This window comes from Fusarium coffeatum, assembly GCF_003316985.1.
Source record: "Fusarium coffeatum strain FIESC_28 chromosome Unknown BRIP53273_contig_32, whole genome shotgun sequence".
NCBI classification, from domain to species: domain Eukaryota; kingdom Fungi; phylum Ascomycota; class Sordariomycetes; order Hypocreales; family Nectriaceae; genus Fusarium; species Fusarium coffeatum.
Genome location: NW_022157829.1, coordinates 76,245 through 95,082, shown reverse-complemented (window position 1 = coordinate 95,082; position 18,838 = coordinate 76,245). Strand labels below are relative to the sequence as shown.

Genomic DNA, 18,838 nt, shown 5'->3' with positions numbered 1-18,838 from the left:
CGTCATCTCTGTTTCAATCTGCGGTCACTTTGTTGATACAGCGTCAAAGTCTCCCGACTCAAGTCACTAGATCTCATGTTTGGACATTTACTGTTCTAGAAGTCTAAAATATCAAAGAATATGTTTTTCAAAAGAAAGTGATTACAATAGCTAAAGGGTGCAAAGTATATAGAGCTAGCTATAAGAGGCATTTCTGTCCTTGCTTCGCTTTGCAAGACAAAGTTGTGATTGCATAAATAAGGATGACAAATCACTATAAACTAAGTAATGCGCCGCCTGGTATTGCAGTTGCTGGGCTATTGTGGCAATTGTACATACGGTACTCGACGGACTTCCTGCCGATGCCTTCGTTCCTCCGTTTGTAAAGTCCGTTGGTGTTTTCGACTAGGTCGTTGTGAGGGTAGGCACTTTATTGCACGTCGTGGTTAACTAGACTATATCAAAGCGACACTGATATGTAATTGACGTCCATGTTGAGGTAGATTAAATATCAGTCTTTTCGATAATAAGGCTGCATGATCCCCTAACGATAACTATAATGTCTTGTGGTAAGAACAAGTCTAAGGCGATGATTGTTCTGCAAAAGTATTTTCAAAGACCTTTGCTTCCCCACCGGAAGTGCAACGCCAACGATGGTCCGACGATCGGTTGAGGGAGTGATTAGCATCAACCTCAAGACGGACAATAGCGAATTTTTTTTATTGTCAGTGCAATATACAGAGAGTGAATACCATCGGGGTAGTGCCAGACCAGGGAAATCAGGAAATCTGCCAAAAAGAAAACAAAATAACAACACTGGTTCAGACAAACAATTTGATATCTCTACAGACGCAGACTATGGTTCTGCCCTTGTTCAGACTGCTGAGTACCGCCTGGCTATATTTGGAGGTCATCAACCCCAACTATCAAATTCTTCAACCTTTTTTTTTCCGGGTCCTCGTCGATTCTAGCCATTCCGGGTATTGGCCAATGGCTGTGCGAATGCTCCACAATCAGAGCTTGTTCATCCTCTCCTATGTACGCAGCGGTAGTATGCGTCTGGACCAATTGCAAATCCTTGGGATCCATAGCTTTCTGGAGTTGAATAGCAAGGAGCCTACTGATATGGTAATTCAGACCCTGCTTATTTAATCCTTGAGCAGCCAGAACTAGAGTAGAGCGGTAGCCGGACGCAATGTCCGGGTCGTGGCTAGATGCAGCGGCCAAGTCGCCGATGACCATGTTACCGATGGCTATCAATGCGAATGCGACCCAGGGATCATAAAAGTTGAAATCATGCCGGGCATAGTAGAGACGTATTACCGTCTCAAGCATTATTTTAGCCTCATTCAATACTGTCATGGGTGCCTTCCCTGCATGTAGATGCAAAATATCGGGGCTACCTGCATATTCAGACTTGATGATGACTTCTGTGAATGCTATAACCAATTGGTGATATTGGACACTAAAATGAATGTTAGCATAGCTACAGTTCTATATTACTCCGTATGAATAGTAGAAAAGACTTTCCCTTAACAGGATGGAGGGACATTTTCAGAGTAGAGCCACTTACTGCAACGTCAAGTGAAGAGGAAAGACCAGCTTCTTTGGTTGAAGGGGTTCCGGTAATGTATTCTTCCAATCGTTGAGCTTCTGTTTGAAAACAGCAATTTCGCCCAAAGTGAGCGATCTTGACGGTTTTCGAAACAGTACCGCTCCAAGCTCGTTCATGATAGCATGCAAAGCTGCCTCAGTCTGCAATTTACATCCAACATGGAGCGGATCGAGTGTCGGATTGTGAGGATACTGTATCCAGACCTCCCCGTACCATTGCGGCTCCACTGTAGGATTTGGTAACGAAGCTTGCGGAGGATGCTCTAGGTATGGTGGGCGAAAGAAAGAGTAATCGAACAAGGCTTGCCATGAAAAGATTCCCCATGCGGTGAACAGACGAGCTTTCCCTAATCTCGTATCTTTTCCATGCTTATCTGGTCCGAACAAATCCAAGTCTTTACCCATCTCACAAGCCCGTTTCGCATAAAAAGCACCAATCTCGTCCATACCATTATTTGTTGTGGTATAACTCAATATCAGTGCGGCTTGTATGGTTGTGATTGAGCTTTCTTTGGATGACTCTATATCCCATAGTCGTCTTGCTTCTGCCATGAATCGACAGGTAAGAGAATCAGGAAGCCAAATCTTTGATCTGTTCGGAATCTCAAGCACGCTTTGCTGAAGTAGACTTAATACTCATTTGTAGGATATGCAATTGTGGGATACTTACACTTGCAATTGATAATACGGCATTTACTAGCAGTGGTGAGCAAAAGTCGGTTCGACCTGTTGCCATATCCTCAAAGAATAGATCCTTGTGTGCAAAGGGACCACAAGGATGGGGATAGTAGAAGTAAGAGCAGATTAGCTGTCTGAATAACTGATTATCAGAGATGACCCTTGTCCATGGCGTTGTTCCAAGTTTATCAACTATTGGCTCAACCATCTGGGCAGCATGGTATGGTACCAAATATGTGATATGGTAGTTTTGTTTATCAATTGAAGAGTGTTTGTTGTATGTTTGAGAAGACTGTTGTCGAGCAATGGTGTTGTCATCGTTGACGTCCTGAGCCTGGCCATTATCATCTAAAACCCCGTTGCGGATAGTGGGTTGTGCTAATGTAGCCTGATAGAGAAGGGAATCCATATACGGATTATCTGCCATAGAAAGGTGAACGGGCATCGATAACGAGTATGGAAACTCGTACTGGCGACGAGTTTCTGCCGCTAGCGAGAGTTGTATAAGAAGATGTCCATTCTTTACCTTGCTCACGATAGATGCCACATCCTCACCAGCCCGTATGCGACGATGCACCTCGATGGCGTCTGGCTCCGACATGACACGCAGCAGCTCGAACAGTTCTGCGTATGTAGCTTCTCGCTGTTGTAACTGTTCGTATCGCTGTCCAAGAGGACCTAAATCTGGTCTATATGAACACACATTGTTACGATTAATGCAAGTATTGCACATGGGTCGTGACCCATCACACTATAAAAGAATTAGCTTCGTAACTGGCTCCTCCTCCAGGAGCTTATCCGACCTTTAATTTGCGCTGGCGGCAGCTTTCACATGCTACTGATACATTTCTTCGTTTCGGAAGTAATCTAAATCGTGATTCGGTTTGTTGGTTCGTCCGAGAGCCTTGGGCAGAGGGCAAAAGTGGCCGAAGAGGAGGCATGGGATATAATTGAAGTGGAGGCAGCTACCGAGGAATTGACAAGTGTGCAGCTGAAGTAGGATAAGTGCTAAAAAATACTGAGTTTAGCGTGGTCTCACGGAGGGGAACAACTAGCCTCCGTTCCGCTTATGGTCGAGCGCTTTGATTAATTATGACGCTATTCAATTGTTATATTATATTATACCCAGAGGAGCTTATGTAAGTGACAGCACAGTAAAGATAGAGATAAATCTTGCTAAACTAGTTATGTGCAACTCTTGGAACCTGAAGCTATAGACTTAGGATGGGAAAGACACTCGCACTGCACTTGAGAATGTTAGAGCCGATTCTCTAACTTGACAACGCTGCTCAAAAGGAATCTCTCCCATCTTTTCTAATTAACTCAATTCTCAAGCTGGTTACCTACTAACTAAAGATCCGATATCTAGATAAGATAGAAAACAACAGATAGAAGACTAACTATAGCACCTTCGCACTTGTAAAGAGTCAGGTATTTGCATCTCGAGGTTTATAAAATTTCAATCTAAGTATTTTTCAGTTACTGGGCTATTGATGTATATAAACATGAGTAGGTAATCTCAGCTTCGTATAGAGCGTGAATCCCGACGACAGCTAATATAGTTTAAATATTTTTAAGTTTTTCTAAGGCGTAAGTCCCCAATATACATATCAAATCAACACAAGACAGCCAATCAGTACCGCTACCAGGAACCTGAGCTAGTAACTTCTTACTACTGGACACTGACCTAGTTAGCTAAATAGAAACGTAGCAAAGACAGCACTGCACACGGAAGCGTGAGATTGATTAAAGCAAGAACCTTGATATTTACACAAGAGAGAATAACAATAAAATCCTCTGGCTAATTTAATACTATCATACTAATGTACCGAGTGTTAGAATAACCTACGCTTAGGCTTTCGCAATTGACCCATTATTAATAATAAAATGTAACCTCTCAAATTTGCTACACCGCTGGATGGAGTTAGTGGTATCCTCGGTAATTTAGAGAAGGCTGTCTCTAGACGATAGCCCTTTTAATGTTTAACAAACAATCAAAGATGATCTTCAGGGTTTCATCTAAACGGATACGCCCTCGTCGTTACCAATGGGATGCTTATATTAGCAATTATAATCAACAACCTTATTCTCGCAATTGACCCACTTGCAGATCGACACTGGACTACTTTGACAGCACACCGACGCACTGGTGCTAGAGCAAAGGGTAGCTCCACACGTCTAAGCTATGGATCTACATAGTATTCTCAGGCAGACAACGACGAGGAACTCTAACGAGTAGTGATCAAAAGTGTATATAAGGAGCTCAACAGCTCCTCTCATGAACATAACAGCTCACTACAGTTCCCTCTCAATCTACATTCTACACAACAAGCCTCATACATATCCAATATCTCAACAAATCTCATCAATCTTCTACAACTCTCAACTTATTCTTCTTCCACCACCACAGCAACTATGAAGACCACCATTTTCGCATCTGCCGCCGCCACCATCATCGGCTTCACCTCTGGCACTATGGCCAACCACTGCAGCTGGGATTTCTACGAAGGACCCATCTTCAGAAAATGGCTCGTTATCGGCTCCGGCGTCGATGATATCCCTGCCCGTTGCGGCGGCTTCTGGGACGGCATGAATAACAAGAACTTCCACGGAGCCTGTGGAGCTCTCACCAGCACCAACTGTGGCAAGGATAAGAACGGAGACATGGTCATCAACTTCACTTCGCTCTCGGGTTGCAACAGTGGCCATGTTGAGTCGGCTTGGTGGGAGGCTACTAAGAACAAGTTCGGCGCCATCAAGTGCAAGTAAGCGACACACATTACGGTGGCTCGACCGACGAGCTAGCTTGAAACGCAGTATCCCGACAAAGATACTTTAACTCTATTATCGAAGGTGGCTTGCGTCTAGACATGGATATCACGGTATCAATTTATGCAGGGAGAGAGGGAGGACCACTTTTTATTCAGGATATATATCTTTAGTATGACTTTATCACAATAATCTGTCATATCCCTTTACAAATACAAGAATACAAGCTGTTACAGCTGAGGGTCTGATATCTCGGTGATGCATTCAATCAAGATGGGATGGGTGAGGTCTCATTATTGTGGAGTCCGGATAATTGAAAAGCAGACTACGCGGAATAGGTGTGCAAGTGATGCGTGTATCAGAGAGCTAGCTGGGGTCAGAGCCAAGGTTGATGTAAATGCGCATGTGCCTGAGGCAAACATCCGGTGATGATGGATCATAGCCATTCGCCAGTACCCTGGCACTGTGGCTGAAGCGGTCGCTTGTTGACCGCTAGGCTAAAACGAGGGACCCCTCCTAGGGATCTAAACGACCAATAGCAACCAACCAGGCCTTTCAACATCGCTTCGCTGCACTCTGTGGCTGACAAATGTAACCTTCTCCAGAACCTTAAACATCCATGTTTTTGTCTAAGTTGCCGTTTTTTGAGGTTCTCTACAGTTCGGAAAGTCCTATCTGCGAACTGTGATTATCTCTGTTATTTAGTACACCGAGAGCGATTTGTGTTGACACATCGTTGTAGCCGTATCGTTGATGACGGTTTGAATGGGATATGAATTTTCGATCTGAAATTTAAGAACAATTACATTGTCAAAATACGTTTCCACCGCATTCTATCGCTGTGTAAATCGATGTGATTGGATAGTGATCACTCAACTAAAGACAATACGTGCCGGTTTCGCCGCTTCTATCTTGACGCAGGTAACGTAACCAGCATGATATAGGGTAAACGCTGTGGCGCTTGTTATCTAAGTCTCATCACCATGTCATGTAATCGATAAGATGAGCCCCACACTGATCCTTATCGGCCTGTGGCTCGATAAGCAGAGCTTCTCTGATAAGAAATCCCTTATCGACATCCCTATCATAACCTGTAGCGAGCATCTGGCTTGAAAAGAGTTGGACCGGAGGTTTAGACTGGATACTTACACAAGAACTCGGTCAGGCATATATGGAAGCGCTGTGGCTTACAGAAAGTGAGTTTGAACGGAATGCGAATCTGGCTGTTAGCATTGTGTCCCATATGTAGCCATGCCATTGACTCGGGTGTACATAAGCGTGGCGCTCTAGCCGCTTCAAGCAGCGGAAAGTGTGCATCACCTTGCACAAGTGGGATAATGATCTCCATGCACTAGCGCCACAGTACTTCACAAGTAGGTACACTAGCAGTCTTATACCTGATAACCAGTTAATCAGCTTAAAGCAAAATGCTCACACATCAGTAGTCTTTTTGTTTAATAATGTATGTTAATCGTTGAAGATTTAGAGAAACTTGGGTATCGGCGGAAATTGAGGAGTTACGCGCTGGATATAACGATCATTTCCAAGAACAGGTTAGTTTCGCAGGGAACACTGTCAGCCGAAGGCAACTGACCACGATGTTGTGACCAACATGCACAAGAACTGTTTCAGTCTATGTATGTTGGTTGACGGTGCTGCGCCTCTAATTTCACTAGTTGCTGCCCCCCCAAAGGGCCTAAATACAAAGAATTCCCCTGGGGCAGAGTCGTTGAGATAAACAATTCGTACTACCATCATTGTAAGACCAAGCAGAATCTGTTTCTATACAACAAGATGACGAGCCGAGAAGAAGCAAAAGAGATCATAGACGAAATAGCAGGAGAGTATGGATACCTGGATAGAGAGATGATGGACGACATTGGGCAATTCAACGCGGATTATCGCCGTAGGATCGACGAGAATTGGCTCAAGATGGAAAACGCTGCATCGCATTCTATCAAAGTGTAGGTTCACACATTCCCACCGGGGTAACTTGAGCTTATCGACTAACAATCACCAGGCTGGCAAAGAATATATACGGAAGTGGTGCCAGATTCGTGTTCGAGCTTCTACAAAACGCCGAAGACAACGAGTTCACCAAGGCTGGTCGCCTCGAAGATCCTCCATTCATCTCCTTCAAGATATATCCCAAACACATTGTTGTCGACTGCAATGAAGATGGTTTCACCAGGCTAGATCTGACGGCTATCTGCTCTGTTGGAGATAGTACCAAGTCAGCCTCGCACGGATACATAGGAGCAAAAGGAATCGGATTCAAATCTGTCTTTATCGCCGCATCCAGAGTCCACATTCGATCTGGCAACTTCTCATTCGAGTTTCGGCACAAGAAGATCGATCCAGGCCTCGGCATGGTGAGACCCATCTGGGTCACGCCAACAGATGAGATTCAAAACCCTCTGACACGTACCACGCTGTATCTCCATGACGAAGGCGACAAGGAAGACATCGAACATCTGAAGGCGATCATATCCATGCAATTCGATGACCTGCAGGAGACATGTCTACTGTTTCTTCGAAAGCTTCAGCAGATCAGCGTTGCATTTTATGACGACGTGGGCAACCTTGAGCGATCGAAAAAGTTCAGAAAACAACAGATTGACGACCATCGTGTCTCTCTGGAGACCATTACTGTTGCTTCCGGTGAAGAGATCACCAAAAGTCAAATCTACCATATCGCGAAACAATATGCAACGGGATTGGCACCGAGCGATAATCGGGAACCGCCAAAGAACGACGAAGAGCGAAGGATGTCTACCACTGCCGAGGTAGTATTGGCGTTTCCTCTAACAAGTGATTACGAGCCACAAATCACTCGTCAAAAACAAGAGCTCTTTGCGTTTTTGCCTCTTCGTACATCGGACTATAAGGTCGGTAACATCCATCTTCCTCAAGCCTTCGCTGAACAACTCCTAACTCGTCATATAGTTTCACATTCATTCAGACTTTGATACGAATGCCAATCGACAGGATATCATCACCACATCGCGACGCAACCGCAACATTCGCGATTGTATCGGAACAGCATTCTACAAAGCGGTCCTTCAGTTCTGCAACCACCCTACGCTGTGTTATCAGTGGCCACTTTTTCTTCCACCGAAAGACAATGGCTATGACTCTTTTTGGTCACAGTTGGATGCCAGCATCCAGTCGTTGATTACGAAGAACCCTGTTATCAAGTCAAGGCATATAAATTCATTGCGCTCTGTTTCAGACGTTCGGGTCCCAGGATTCGATGCGAAAGACCAGAAGGGGGACCCGCTGTTCGATGACCCCATCAAGGATCCGTTTATCTCGCCCAGATACTCTGGCGCAGCAATCAATGCCTTGCAAGAACACGGCCTCAAAGTGATGGACATCGTGCTTTTTGTTGGGTTGCTTGCTTCTGACTTGAAAAGCACTAACTCTAAGATGCGCGGGAAAGCAATGACTGAAGAATGGCATAGCCGCGTGGCACGTCTTCTCTCCAAGTTTGTGGGAACCAATCCCGGTATACGCTCCCTCCAGCTGTTACCACTAATAGATGGCAAATGGACATCATATGGAGAAGGGCCCGTCTACCTACCTGCGACAGGAGACGTCAAGATTCCAGCTACACTGGATCTCAGAGTTTTAGACTCTGCGGCGATACAGAACCCTGACAGACGAACCTTGTTTAAGCAACTTGGCGTTTCTGAAGCTACAACTGCTCAAGTCCGACAATCCATCAACACGGCCTTTGGGGCGGGTAAAAGTATTGCACATACGATCATGTTGGAGTTTCTGACCTATCTTTACCTTACGCACCAAACCAACGTACATACACGCGAACAGTACAGAAACGTATGGGTTACAACAAAGGACAACAAAGGCTATTACACGTGCAGTACGACCGTCTACTTACCGGGAACCGATCACCCCTATAGCCCCGAAAGCCTTTTATCTGTACCGGGTACTGCGCCGAGCTTTCCTATTCACTTGTTGAAGGACCTATTTTTCAAGGGAGGGCCGGCCCAGCCACATATGTTTCATCCATCGTGGAAAGTATGGCTGGTATCCTTCATAGGTGTCCACGAGCGATTTAGTTTACTTTCCCCTGGTGGAAATACCTTATCAGAGCCCTTCCTCTGGGTCTTCAATGATCACCCGGATAAATTCCTGGGCCTGTTCGAGCATCTTTGGTTACATGAGAGGAAGAGATTATTGGACAACCCAACTCTGGTCTCAAAGATCAAAGACTTGTCCGCCAAACAACTTTGTAAAGTAAACTTTTCACCCAAGCTGAAGAACACATGGCTTCCCTATCCACACCTTCAAGAGTTGGTCCAGCGGTATATGGAACATCCCGATCGATTCCCATTCTTGAAGGTCGAGAGCGATGAGACGGATCTAGGGCCCGGAATGAAATGGAACTTCTTGACCAAGCATTTCTCAGTTGGTAAAGACGACAACATGGAGTTCTTGCTGGAGATCCTCACCTGTATCGAAAGATCGTGTCCTGACCCATCGTCTATTCGTCAGTCCCAGAGGGTACTGAGTTTATATATTGCCATCTACGCCAAGCTTTCTGTTACTAATAATCACGTCGCTATGGCAATCAGAATCAAGTAAGTTGCGAATGCTTATCCTCGAGAACAGGAAACTAACCAAAGTAGGGAATTCTTCAACGATTCGGGCATCCTAGACCCGGGCGAGAAAGCCCCGATGTGGACAAGTACTTCCTTCTGTCTCTGGTCCGCGCCTCCTGATATGGTGACAGCACATTCGCTGAAGAGGAGTTATGCAAGGAGAAGTCTGAGTGAGGAAGACATGAGCAACATCGAGAACCTATTCCATCGTACGCTAGGTATACGTAACGCTACGGTTGACAATTTGGTAACGGAGCTGAATGAGCTGCGAGAGGAGGGCTGCGAGGAAGACGATCGCATCTGGGAGCTTTACGAGTACCTGCATGGTAATGCGTTCGAAACATCTGACATAAGGTGCGTTTCGGCTTTTGTCTCTTTCACAGTACAGTTTTCCTGACATGACACAGACTTGCGTTCCAGGAATCACCGCTTATCTTCGTGAGGCAACAAGGTGTTCCGGGTTGATACCGAACGTCTGATTGCCTGTGGTCTAGTGCAACGACGATTCGGGGCAAAGCTACCTTGGACGAGTCATATGAAGACCTTGCTGAGTTCTTCATCCATATACTCGGTGTTAAGTCACTTACACTTCAGATGGTGTATGACGAGCTAAGGCAATCTCCCAACGACAGCCCGGAAGAGGTAAAAGTGGCGATCCGTTCCTTGAATGAGTTCCTTCAGACCGAACCCACCTACCTAGATCCTGAACCTATCAGGAGGGCCAAGGTATTTCCCATCAGGTACCCAAATGGAAATGTTTCTCTGGGTTCTATCGATGTGAGCTTTGCCATTGGCGACCGAGAAAAATTGAAGGCTGCCTTTGAGACCAGGATTAGCCTTCTGGACTTTGATCTAGAGGACATCCGCCGCTTGAAGCCGTTGTTTGATTGGTTGAGACTTGAAGACCGTTACTTATCCAGCTGCGTCAAAGAGGATACCTCCATTTCTGGAGATTCTGGAACACCTATCTTGTCGGGTAACCGGTACCTAAGAGCCAAAGCCTACTTTATCACCCGGTAAGTTTGTCGCAGTGGATTTGGAGGAAGAATATTAACCACCCTGTCAGAGTCGCTGCGACATTTAATAGTCCTCGATTCCGTCATAATCCGCTCGAATGTTACGAGACTCTTCGCACGATGGACGTGAGAGAAGTAGACGACATATCTTCGGTCCTGAAGATGAGCCAGAACGGCCAGCTCTTCGAGACTAGGATCGCCACTGCCAACGAACATATCGATGAGACTGGCGGTAACCTTACCATCTATGTCCCAAAAGAGCCAAAGAAACAGGACATTTGCTTCGCGTCGGTCCTGCCCAGGAAGCTTGTTGCATGGCTAATGAGGCATCCTAGGACTCATGTTACTGGGAATGTCGAGGTTGAGGCAATATTTGCTCTCACGTCTATCTTTGCCAGCGACAAGTCCGTGCTGGACTATATCCTCGAAGACCAGGGCATTATACAAATATCTTTGGATAACAACGACGAGGATGAAGTCTCACCTGTTAATGGAGAGGAAGAACGTGCGGATACAGATCTACCTCCGACCCGGGTTCTGGAAACTCCTGAGTCCTCGAGACAAGATTTCACCCCAACAAACTCCTCAGACATCGATGCATTGTCAGATATCGCACACAGCACCGATCTCAGTGAGACCGTAGTTGAGACTTTGGGTCAGAGCAGTCACATGTCTCATCAGGGTCGGACAGCTGTTGGAAGAGTTTCACCAATTCATGACGCTTTCCGTCCACCACGAAGCGCCGATGTTACAAGTCCTCGGTTTCGTCAAAATCGGTCTCCAGGTCCGGATACGACCGACACAGGACTTCAAGAAGATGTACGGTATCGCTCCATCCTAGAACGAGTAGTCGAGGCAGCTCGAAGAGCCAACTTCCCACATTCAGGCGCCTTTGACATGCAAGATCTACGTGATGCTCTGCTTGATGGAAACCTCGGCACGTATCAGAGCTTTGACGGGCTGGATGTCATGGACAGTATGGGGTCCAGTAGCCAGCAAGAGCGCGACAAGAGAGTCGGTGCAGCTGGCGAATTATATGTCAGTATCCTTATGAGTGTGACATTAAATAATATACTGACAATCTAAATTTAGGTCTTTGAGCTGTTGTCCAAGCTCGAATTGCCAGATTGGGGCCGTGGCAACTGGCAAAGCACTATCAGAAAGTACGCGACTGTGCATCCCGACTATGCAGACCTTTCACATTGGTCCAGACGAGAAACTGCTGACCTAGTCTACGTCGATGCTTCGGGCCGGCTTACCAACACCCTGATTGAAGCTGGCATTCTAACTTCCGACGAGTGGTCTGGAAAACAACCGACTTATTACTTTGAAGTAAAGACAACGACTGGACCATGCAAGACACCATTTTACATGAGCGGAAATCAGTATCGTCTTGTCAGTTCACTCCGATATCCTGTTGAAACAAAAGCTAACTGATTACAGATGGAGCGTATCCACTACGATGAAGATCGTTCAGAAGTATACATGATCTTCCGTATTTACTCTCTGCTTGATGGCAGCCGGATTAATTATTGCGTCTACATGGATCCTAAGAGATTGCGAGATGAAGGACGGCTTGTTTTTACTGAGGGGACATGGTCGGTTAGGCCAGGGTCTGTGGTTGAGCAAGAGTAGTGACGCAGCATTGGCTAGGGTTCAGTTCACTTGGGTAGATGGTGGGGAACAGTAAATATAATGAATTTGTGATCACTTTTGTTTTCTTTGTCTGAACAAAGGTAAGGTTAAAGCTCTGCCAACCTCGCGTTCTATGCCAATAACTAGTTTACATAAACATGACCTGAATGATAGACTTAACACTAGTCCACCCCAGTTCCCTTCATCCCAATTTCTTTCAAGGTAAATGATGATGTTGACTTATACAACTCCACCATATCAAAGTCAAGTTTCTTCTCCAATTTACAACAGTCCACGATTCTTATCCGGTTCTGGTGTGTCCAGGAGGGAGTCTCTATTTGACGAATGGATTCAGCCACCGAAAAAACAGTGAAACCCAAATATGGCCAATCTGGCTCCGTCAGGGGCAGACCGTCCTCCCACATTTGTCTCATCAGGTGCCCGGCGAGTCTGCAAGAGCACTCCTGGGAACAGCCAACTCGTCCATCAAGGAGGTCTTCCTGCAGGTCGTACAGTTTGTCGAAGAGTTGTTCGAGTAGAACAAGGCGCCATCGGTCGAGGTTGTATGTCACTCGTCTGGGTAGTGGTAGGTATGTTTCGATAGGGCCAGATGCTGTGAGTATTGCGTTGGCCGCGAGGTTATTGAACACTAGCTCGCTTTGGAAAGTCCAGGCAATAAAAAGCTGAAACTGCTGGGTCTTTCCGAAATGACTTAATCCTTGGTTATTAGTGTCTGGCCAGTTGCTCTCAAAATCGTTTCGGCCCCAATCGTTACCGAACCTAGCTTCCCAGCCGTGATAGACAACCTTAACGATATCAACACAGTTATAGTTACCAGCAATTAGCGCAACGTGTGCAACAATCTCCTGGGATAACTCTTTGGAGACGTGACTGTGGTGGCCATGTATGATGTCAAGTAAGACCAGGAGAGCCTGAGCATTCCAGTCCGAAGTTCTGAGTTCCAAGAGGCCTTGATCGTTTGGCTTGGACTCTCGGAAGTCACCCTTGATCAATCTGTGGAAGACCGGGGATGCCATGCTGAGATGCTTGGCGGACACACGGAAAACGATCTCGTTGAGAGTACCATCCTTCTCTTCTGGTTGTAGAGATGTGATCTCTCTGAGTGCTGTGGCGTTTGTGATTATATGCAGCCCTTTCGGTTTCAGGAGGGACGGTTATAGTTGGTTCATCCTTCTTCTTCTCCTGCACCTCCTCTCCCCATACAAGAACGTCTGGCAGGTAGGAACGAACCTGTTGCAAGTTGGGACGCTGCATTATGAGTAACGCATCGGCGTCAAGGTCGAGCTCGAGGAGAGATGGCTTCATCCTGAAATGTTGAGAGACAGTATGAAATTGTGAATGATTCTTCTGCGTCTTGTTTGGCGATGAGCTAGTGTTATATGTTTATTTTCCCCTTGCTTGATCAGCCTGCTTACTGCGGGACTTCCCACGTTTTATAGTATACGTCGCGATATTAGGTTCGCATGACTCACGATATAACCTCTGTTCGTGGGCCTTGATTTGCATAAGGTTCAGAGCCTGCATCAATATGATTAAGTTGTTTGGTTGAGGTCGATCAGCGGGCATCTTCAGATTTGTCACCGCCAAAACCTAAGACCTGTGATTAAGAGTGTGATCTTGTGAAACATGATCGTGTGAATGTCCGCTACGGATGTGTTACTGTAGATAGCCTGCTTTCCTCTCAGTCCACTTCTCAGCATCTACCTTCCTATTCGAGACCAAGCATGTGCAGACCTGTCTTCCTTTATCGATTGAGATAAGTTTTTTCACAACGAATTTATACTTTCTTCGAAGCATCATGAATACAATGCTTGCGAGTCCCCGTTTTTGCCCTGCTCCGGAGTAAGGTTTGGGATAGAAACTTCCACTGAGACAAGGTTTACCTACTTGATCGAGTATCAATTACCCGCTTATTGCAGGCCCTGTGTCTGGAAGGACGGAATATGATAAGGATTCGATTTGAACGGGAATAGACCGGGTATTAGTTCTTTCTGTCTATGATAGCAAGCCAATCGGCGAAAGCGTGTCCTGGAACATGGAAAAGTCATCAGGAGACCTCAATCAGCAATTGCAGTTTTGAACAGTGGTTAGTGTATTTATTTACGAGTCAATAGTTTATCTTCAAATCGATAGTTTTAAAGGCTAAACCAGAGCAAGTACACGCTAAGACACAATTTCAGGGGCCTGCAATTTCAGATGCAAGCCACGGCACTAGCAAGCGCCTCCACTGTCGCAATCCAGTAACGGCTGATCCATCAAATCGTTCTCTGGCGAATCCCAGCTTGACGCTAAACAGTGTTTGCCTTAGGAGTCCTCTGGAGTAACTGTTGAACAAAGTAAGGAGAAGAGAATTATTGATCCTTCAGAAGCAATTAAACTGACAAAGGTCTTTCAGCTGGTTACTAGTCACTAGCTTAATACCCATTCAGGCTTGAACCCAAGATGCTTATCTCAGTGTTGCGCGAGTCAATTGAATCTCACTTGGTATAAGAGAGGCGCTCTTACCCCCCCAGTTTTGTGGCTCTTGTTCCATTGCGCCATCTGCAACGGTCGTTCCTTTCCCTCACCATAGTCACTCGTTTATAATGGTGTCACTCAAGTCTATTGCATTCGCTTATGCGACTGCCAATTTATTGGCAGTAGATGCAAGCCCCTGCCGTCCATCAAGCTCCGCCTTGTCCGGCTCCGAAAGCCAGACCTTATCGTCGGCCGTCTCGACTTCCACGTCGGGCAGTGGCACCATTCCAGTTGATACCACGACGTCCAAGGAACTCACTTTGTCCAACGATGAAACAACTATTGGAAGTTCAACTTCGTCTGGTAGTGAGACTCTCAGTGTTTCTATGTCGTTGAGCGAGCCCACTACATCTGATCTTGCAACACTCTCCACTATTGCAACTTCTAGCAGCCTTACGACTTCCGTCGAACTGACTACTGCGTCTGGAAGTGCCACGACCTCTGCTGAGACTACTGCATCTACAGATACTACGGAGTCTGTTGAGACCACTAGGATCACTGATGCTACTGCGTCTACCGATGCTACTGCGACTACTGGCACCACAGTAGCCGCCGGATCTGATACCACAACCGTCGCTGATACCACGGCTGATACCACCACTACAATTGATACCACAACCACTGCCGACACTACAACTACGGCTGACACAACCACTGCTGATACTACGACTACGGCTGACACAACCACTGCTGATACTACGACTGCCCCAGATACTACCACCACCATGGGATCTACAACGGTTTCCGAAGAGCCTACTACTACAACCTCTGCTTGTGTTGAGCCTACCAACATGCTCAGAGAGGCTGGCTTTGAAGAATCTACTGGTACTTGGGGATTTTACTGGGGCGGCGGTTATGTTGACGAGAATGCCGAAAAGCCTCGCACTGGAAGTGGAGCCGCGTATGTCCATCCTTGACTCTTCCGACAACATAAACTAACTGAAAGTAGTGTTCTTCCCGTTCCTGATAAACAAGAACGCCGTATGGAGCAGCGCGTACATGTTGTCCCAGGTACAGAGTATACCGTCAGCTTCTACTACGCTCTTTCGGCCGTCCCAGATGCTAGCAGCCAGTGCATCGTGTTTGCTACCTTCGACTACTATACGACCTTGAAGACAGTACCGATTCCATCTGACATTGTTTACCACCAGTACACTGGCAGTTTCATCGCAGCGGACAACTTGGACCCGGTCATCGAGATTGGTGTCTCATGCCCCCGAGTGAGCAATGCGCCTGAAGTTCGGGTTTTCATCGACGATGCTTCGGTCATGGGTGCCGCTTGTGACGCCACTCCTCCCGAGTCAACGCTTCTCGTCCCTGCAGACCCAGAGCCAGCTAACTGTCCTTCGAACGTCATTAAAACCCCGGGTTTTGAGACTATGGATGGAAGCCAGAGCTGGTATATCCTCGGCGACGGAGATTTTGTAGAGGACGAATCGAATGCTCGCACAGGAAAATGGGAAGCGTAAGTGTAGATCTCATTACACCCTGAACCCAAACGCTGACAGACGACAGACTCTTGAACAGCGTTTCTCAACCTGGATTCGGCACCTTCCTCGAACAGGTATTCTCTTCGTCAGACCTCGCTGCCGGCGAGACATACGATCTCCGTTTCTTCTGGAAGCCCAAGTCTTTGCCAGATAACGGCCGGTGCTACATATACAGTGTTCCCAATCGTGGAAACAACGCAATAACATATGACACAGTTGCTTTTGGGGCAACCTCGTCAACTGGCTACACTATCTCCTCAGGTCGCTTCACAATGCCGGAAGGTGATGTGACTATTTCAATCATCTTCATTTGCGACGAGATCAGTAGTCAGCAGCTACAAGGATCAGTCTACGTTGACGATACTGCACTGATCAAGGTTGGAGGCTGCGAGGCATATCCCGAGACAGGAGCAATCATCGAGAACCCTAGCTTCGAGGTTCAAGCGACTGACGATAGCACTTATGCCTGGTTCGGAACTAGTGGTGTCAGCATCAAGGCAGGCACTACAGCCAACGGTCCCTCCCCTCAGACGGGTAACAATTTCCTGTAAGCTTTGCACCAATGGTACCCTCCTTCACTATTCTAACTCTGTCTAGATACATCAAGCTCGACTCCGACAGAAATTCCGCTACTGTCACAAAGCCTCTGGCCAAGACTTTAAGCCCAGGCCGACAGTATACTATCAGCTTCAGCTGGACTGCTGGGGCGGCTTATGAAACCGGCGATTGCTCCTTCACACTCGCCCTTGGCTCAGCTACTGATACACTCAACCTGAACTCAGAGGTTACGCCTTATGAGTACCAAGAGTTCACGGCCAATCTCACGCCTAATGAAGAGACTTCCTCTATGACTCTTCAGGTCCAATGCGGGGATGTGTTCCCTGACTTTGCGTTTGACGATTTTACTCTCCAGTAATCGGACCGAAATCATAATTGGGACCAGGCAATTCACTTCTTTAGATATATATTTATGTACATATATGTATGCTCTTGTAGTTAACTCAATGAGTGTTTTACAAACATATTGTGGCTTTCCACCAAGTTCGTGGTGGCTCAAAACAACAAACCGAAACATGGTAATTTGCTTTTTCAGGTCGTTGTATGGCGCGTTTACAGTAGAGCCCAGAAACTACATGGGCCCAACTACAGTCGTGGTCCCCCGACTTACCATGTTATGGAAAGCAACGGCTTGTTAGTTCTGCCTAGTTTACTATATCAATGTGCAATACAGTACCTTTTACTTCCTTTGGTTACGATATCCTAAGGTTCCGGGTAGGTATCCTTATCTTATCATTATCTCCTATCTTATCGATCGCCCAGTCGGTGTGGGGTCTTTCTTGGTCAATCAGACAGATAGACCCAGATAGACCCACCGTTCTCAAGTCAAGTCAGGGGTCCCCTGTGCTCCACGCCTATGGAACAGGCTGGACTTGTTGCGAGCGTTGCTGACATGATCATGAGAGCTTCCTGCATCTGCCACCATCCATCATTCGTTCACTGTACCCCACTTCTGCCAAATAGATGGATACGTATCGATCCATGTAGGTTTCTCTCAGCTTTCAGCTTGTGAGACTTGGAATCATGCATGCGCCACCAGTGTAACCGCCCGAGTACTGGGTCTCGAGCAGGGGAACAACAGGCGTTTGCCCATGGCTTATTTGGTCATTAATGCAACAGCCAGAGACGTTATGTGTCAGCAAACTCTTCCCCCTCTCCCAATCCCCATCTCTGTCTTCGACAGTCAAACGAGATCAGAGACTAGAAACTTGGAACTACCATGTCGTCTGCAAATGCCTACGAAAAGGATATTGTCAATAAGCTTACGAACTATCGGCCGCTACGAACACAGCGTTATGCCAATGTAAGCGTGCTGATCATTACCTGGAAGGACCATGACTTTGACCCGCCTTTCGCTTTCGACCAAGAAATTGCTGAGGTTAAAGCAATGTTTCAAGAAACTTTCAACTACACCATCTGGCCAGTCAAGATACCAACCGAAAATGCTGAACGATCTCTTAACCTAGCTGTCGCTCAATTTGTGAGTAACTTCGGGGGTGAAGACGACCTCTTAATCGTGTTCTACAGTGGTCATGGCGGTGGTGACAGTGAGAAGAGAAGTTCTTGTACATGGGCGGCGTAAGTGCTCGCGAAGGGCATATAGAAGCCGTTCATTGACTAATGCGCCTGGAAACAGAAAGGTTTGTGGTGGCCCCACACTCGACTGGTCGAATATACAGCCGCAGCTATTCTTTTCATCTGGCGACGTTGTCATCATCCTCGACTGTTGCTATGCTGGTCAGGCAGCAAGACCTCATAGGTCAAATAGAATCGAGTTTCTAGCTGCCACCGACAAAGACAATTGGACACCAACTGGAATGAAGAAATGGCCTTCCTTTACAAAAGTTCTTCTGAGGGAGATGAGAGCTTTGATATCGGCAGAAGGCGCTGTGACGATTGCCGCTCTTCAACGACGCATGGTTGTAGAGGAATCTGG

The 18,838-nt window shown here is 46.6% G+C and overlaps 5 protein-coding genes across 5 annotated transcripts; 3 read left to right on the top strand and 2 right to left on the bottom strand.

The window, feature by feature from the left end:
• Window positions 1–876: 876 nt before the first annotated feature.
• FIESC28_01095 (uncharacterized protein) lies at window positions 877–3,118 on the bottom strand (the record flags this gene model as incomplete). The annotated part of the gene is made up of 4 exons (XM_031155246.1): window positions 877–1,444; window positions 1,553–2,211; window positions 2,264–2,960; window positions 3,111–3,118. 4 exons carry the CDS (start codon window positions 3,116–3,118, stop codon window positions 877–879), a joined length of 1,932 nt encoding a protein of 643 aa, XP_031020658.1.
• Window positions 3,119–4,686: 1,568 nt separating this feature from the next.
• On the top strand, window positions 4,687–5,040 carry FIESC28_01094 (uncharacterized protein; the record flags this gene model as incomplete). Its single annotated transcript, XM_031155245.1, has 1 exon — window positions 4,687–5,040. The coding sequence occupies one exon, from the start codon at window positions 4,687–4,689 to the stop codon at window positions 5,038–5,040; it is 354 nt and encodes a 117-aa protein (XP_031020657.1).
• A 1,794-nt stretch (window positions 5,041–6,834) lies between these two features.
• FIESC28_01093 (uncharacterized protein) lies at window positions 6,835–12,316 on the top strand (the record flags this gene model as incomplete). Its single annotated transcript, XM_031155244.1, has 8 exons — window positions 6,835–7,004; window positions 7,061–7,928; window positions 7,987–9,644; window positions 9,693–10,019; window positions 10,160–10,681; window positions 10,732–11,719; window positions 11,774–12,076; window positions 12,125–12,316. The coding sequence occupies 8 exons, from the start codon at window positions 6,835–6,837 to the stop codon at window positions 12,314–12,316; spliced, it is 5,028 nt and encodes a 1,675-aa protein (XP_031020656.1).
• Window positions 12,317–12,749: 433 nt separating this feature from the next.
• FIESC28_01092 (uncharacterized protein) lies at window positions 12,750–13,642 on the bottom strand (the record flags this gene model as incomplete). Its single annotated transcript, XM_031155243.1, has 3 exons — window positions 12,750–12,780; window positions 12,830–13,407; window positions 13,568–13,642. 3 exons carry the CDS (start codon window positions 13,640–13,642, stop codon window positions 12,750–12,752), a joined length of 684 nt encoding a protein of 227 aa, XP_031020655.1.
• Window positions 13,643–14,922: 1,280 nt separating this feature from the next.
• On the top strand, window positions 14,923–17,260 carry FIESC28_01091 (uncharacterized protein; the record flags this gene model as incomplete). Its single annotated transcript, XM_031155242.1, has 4 exons — window positions 14,923–15,755; window positions 15,804–16,319; window positions 16,370–16,891; window positions 16,942–17,260. 4 exons carry the CDS (start codon window positions 14,923–14,925, stop codon window positions 17,258–17,260), a joined length of 2,190 nt encoding a protein of 729 aa, XP_031020654.1.
• Window positions 17,261–18,838: the final 1,578 nt, after the last annotated feature.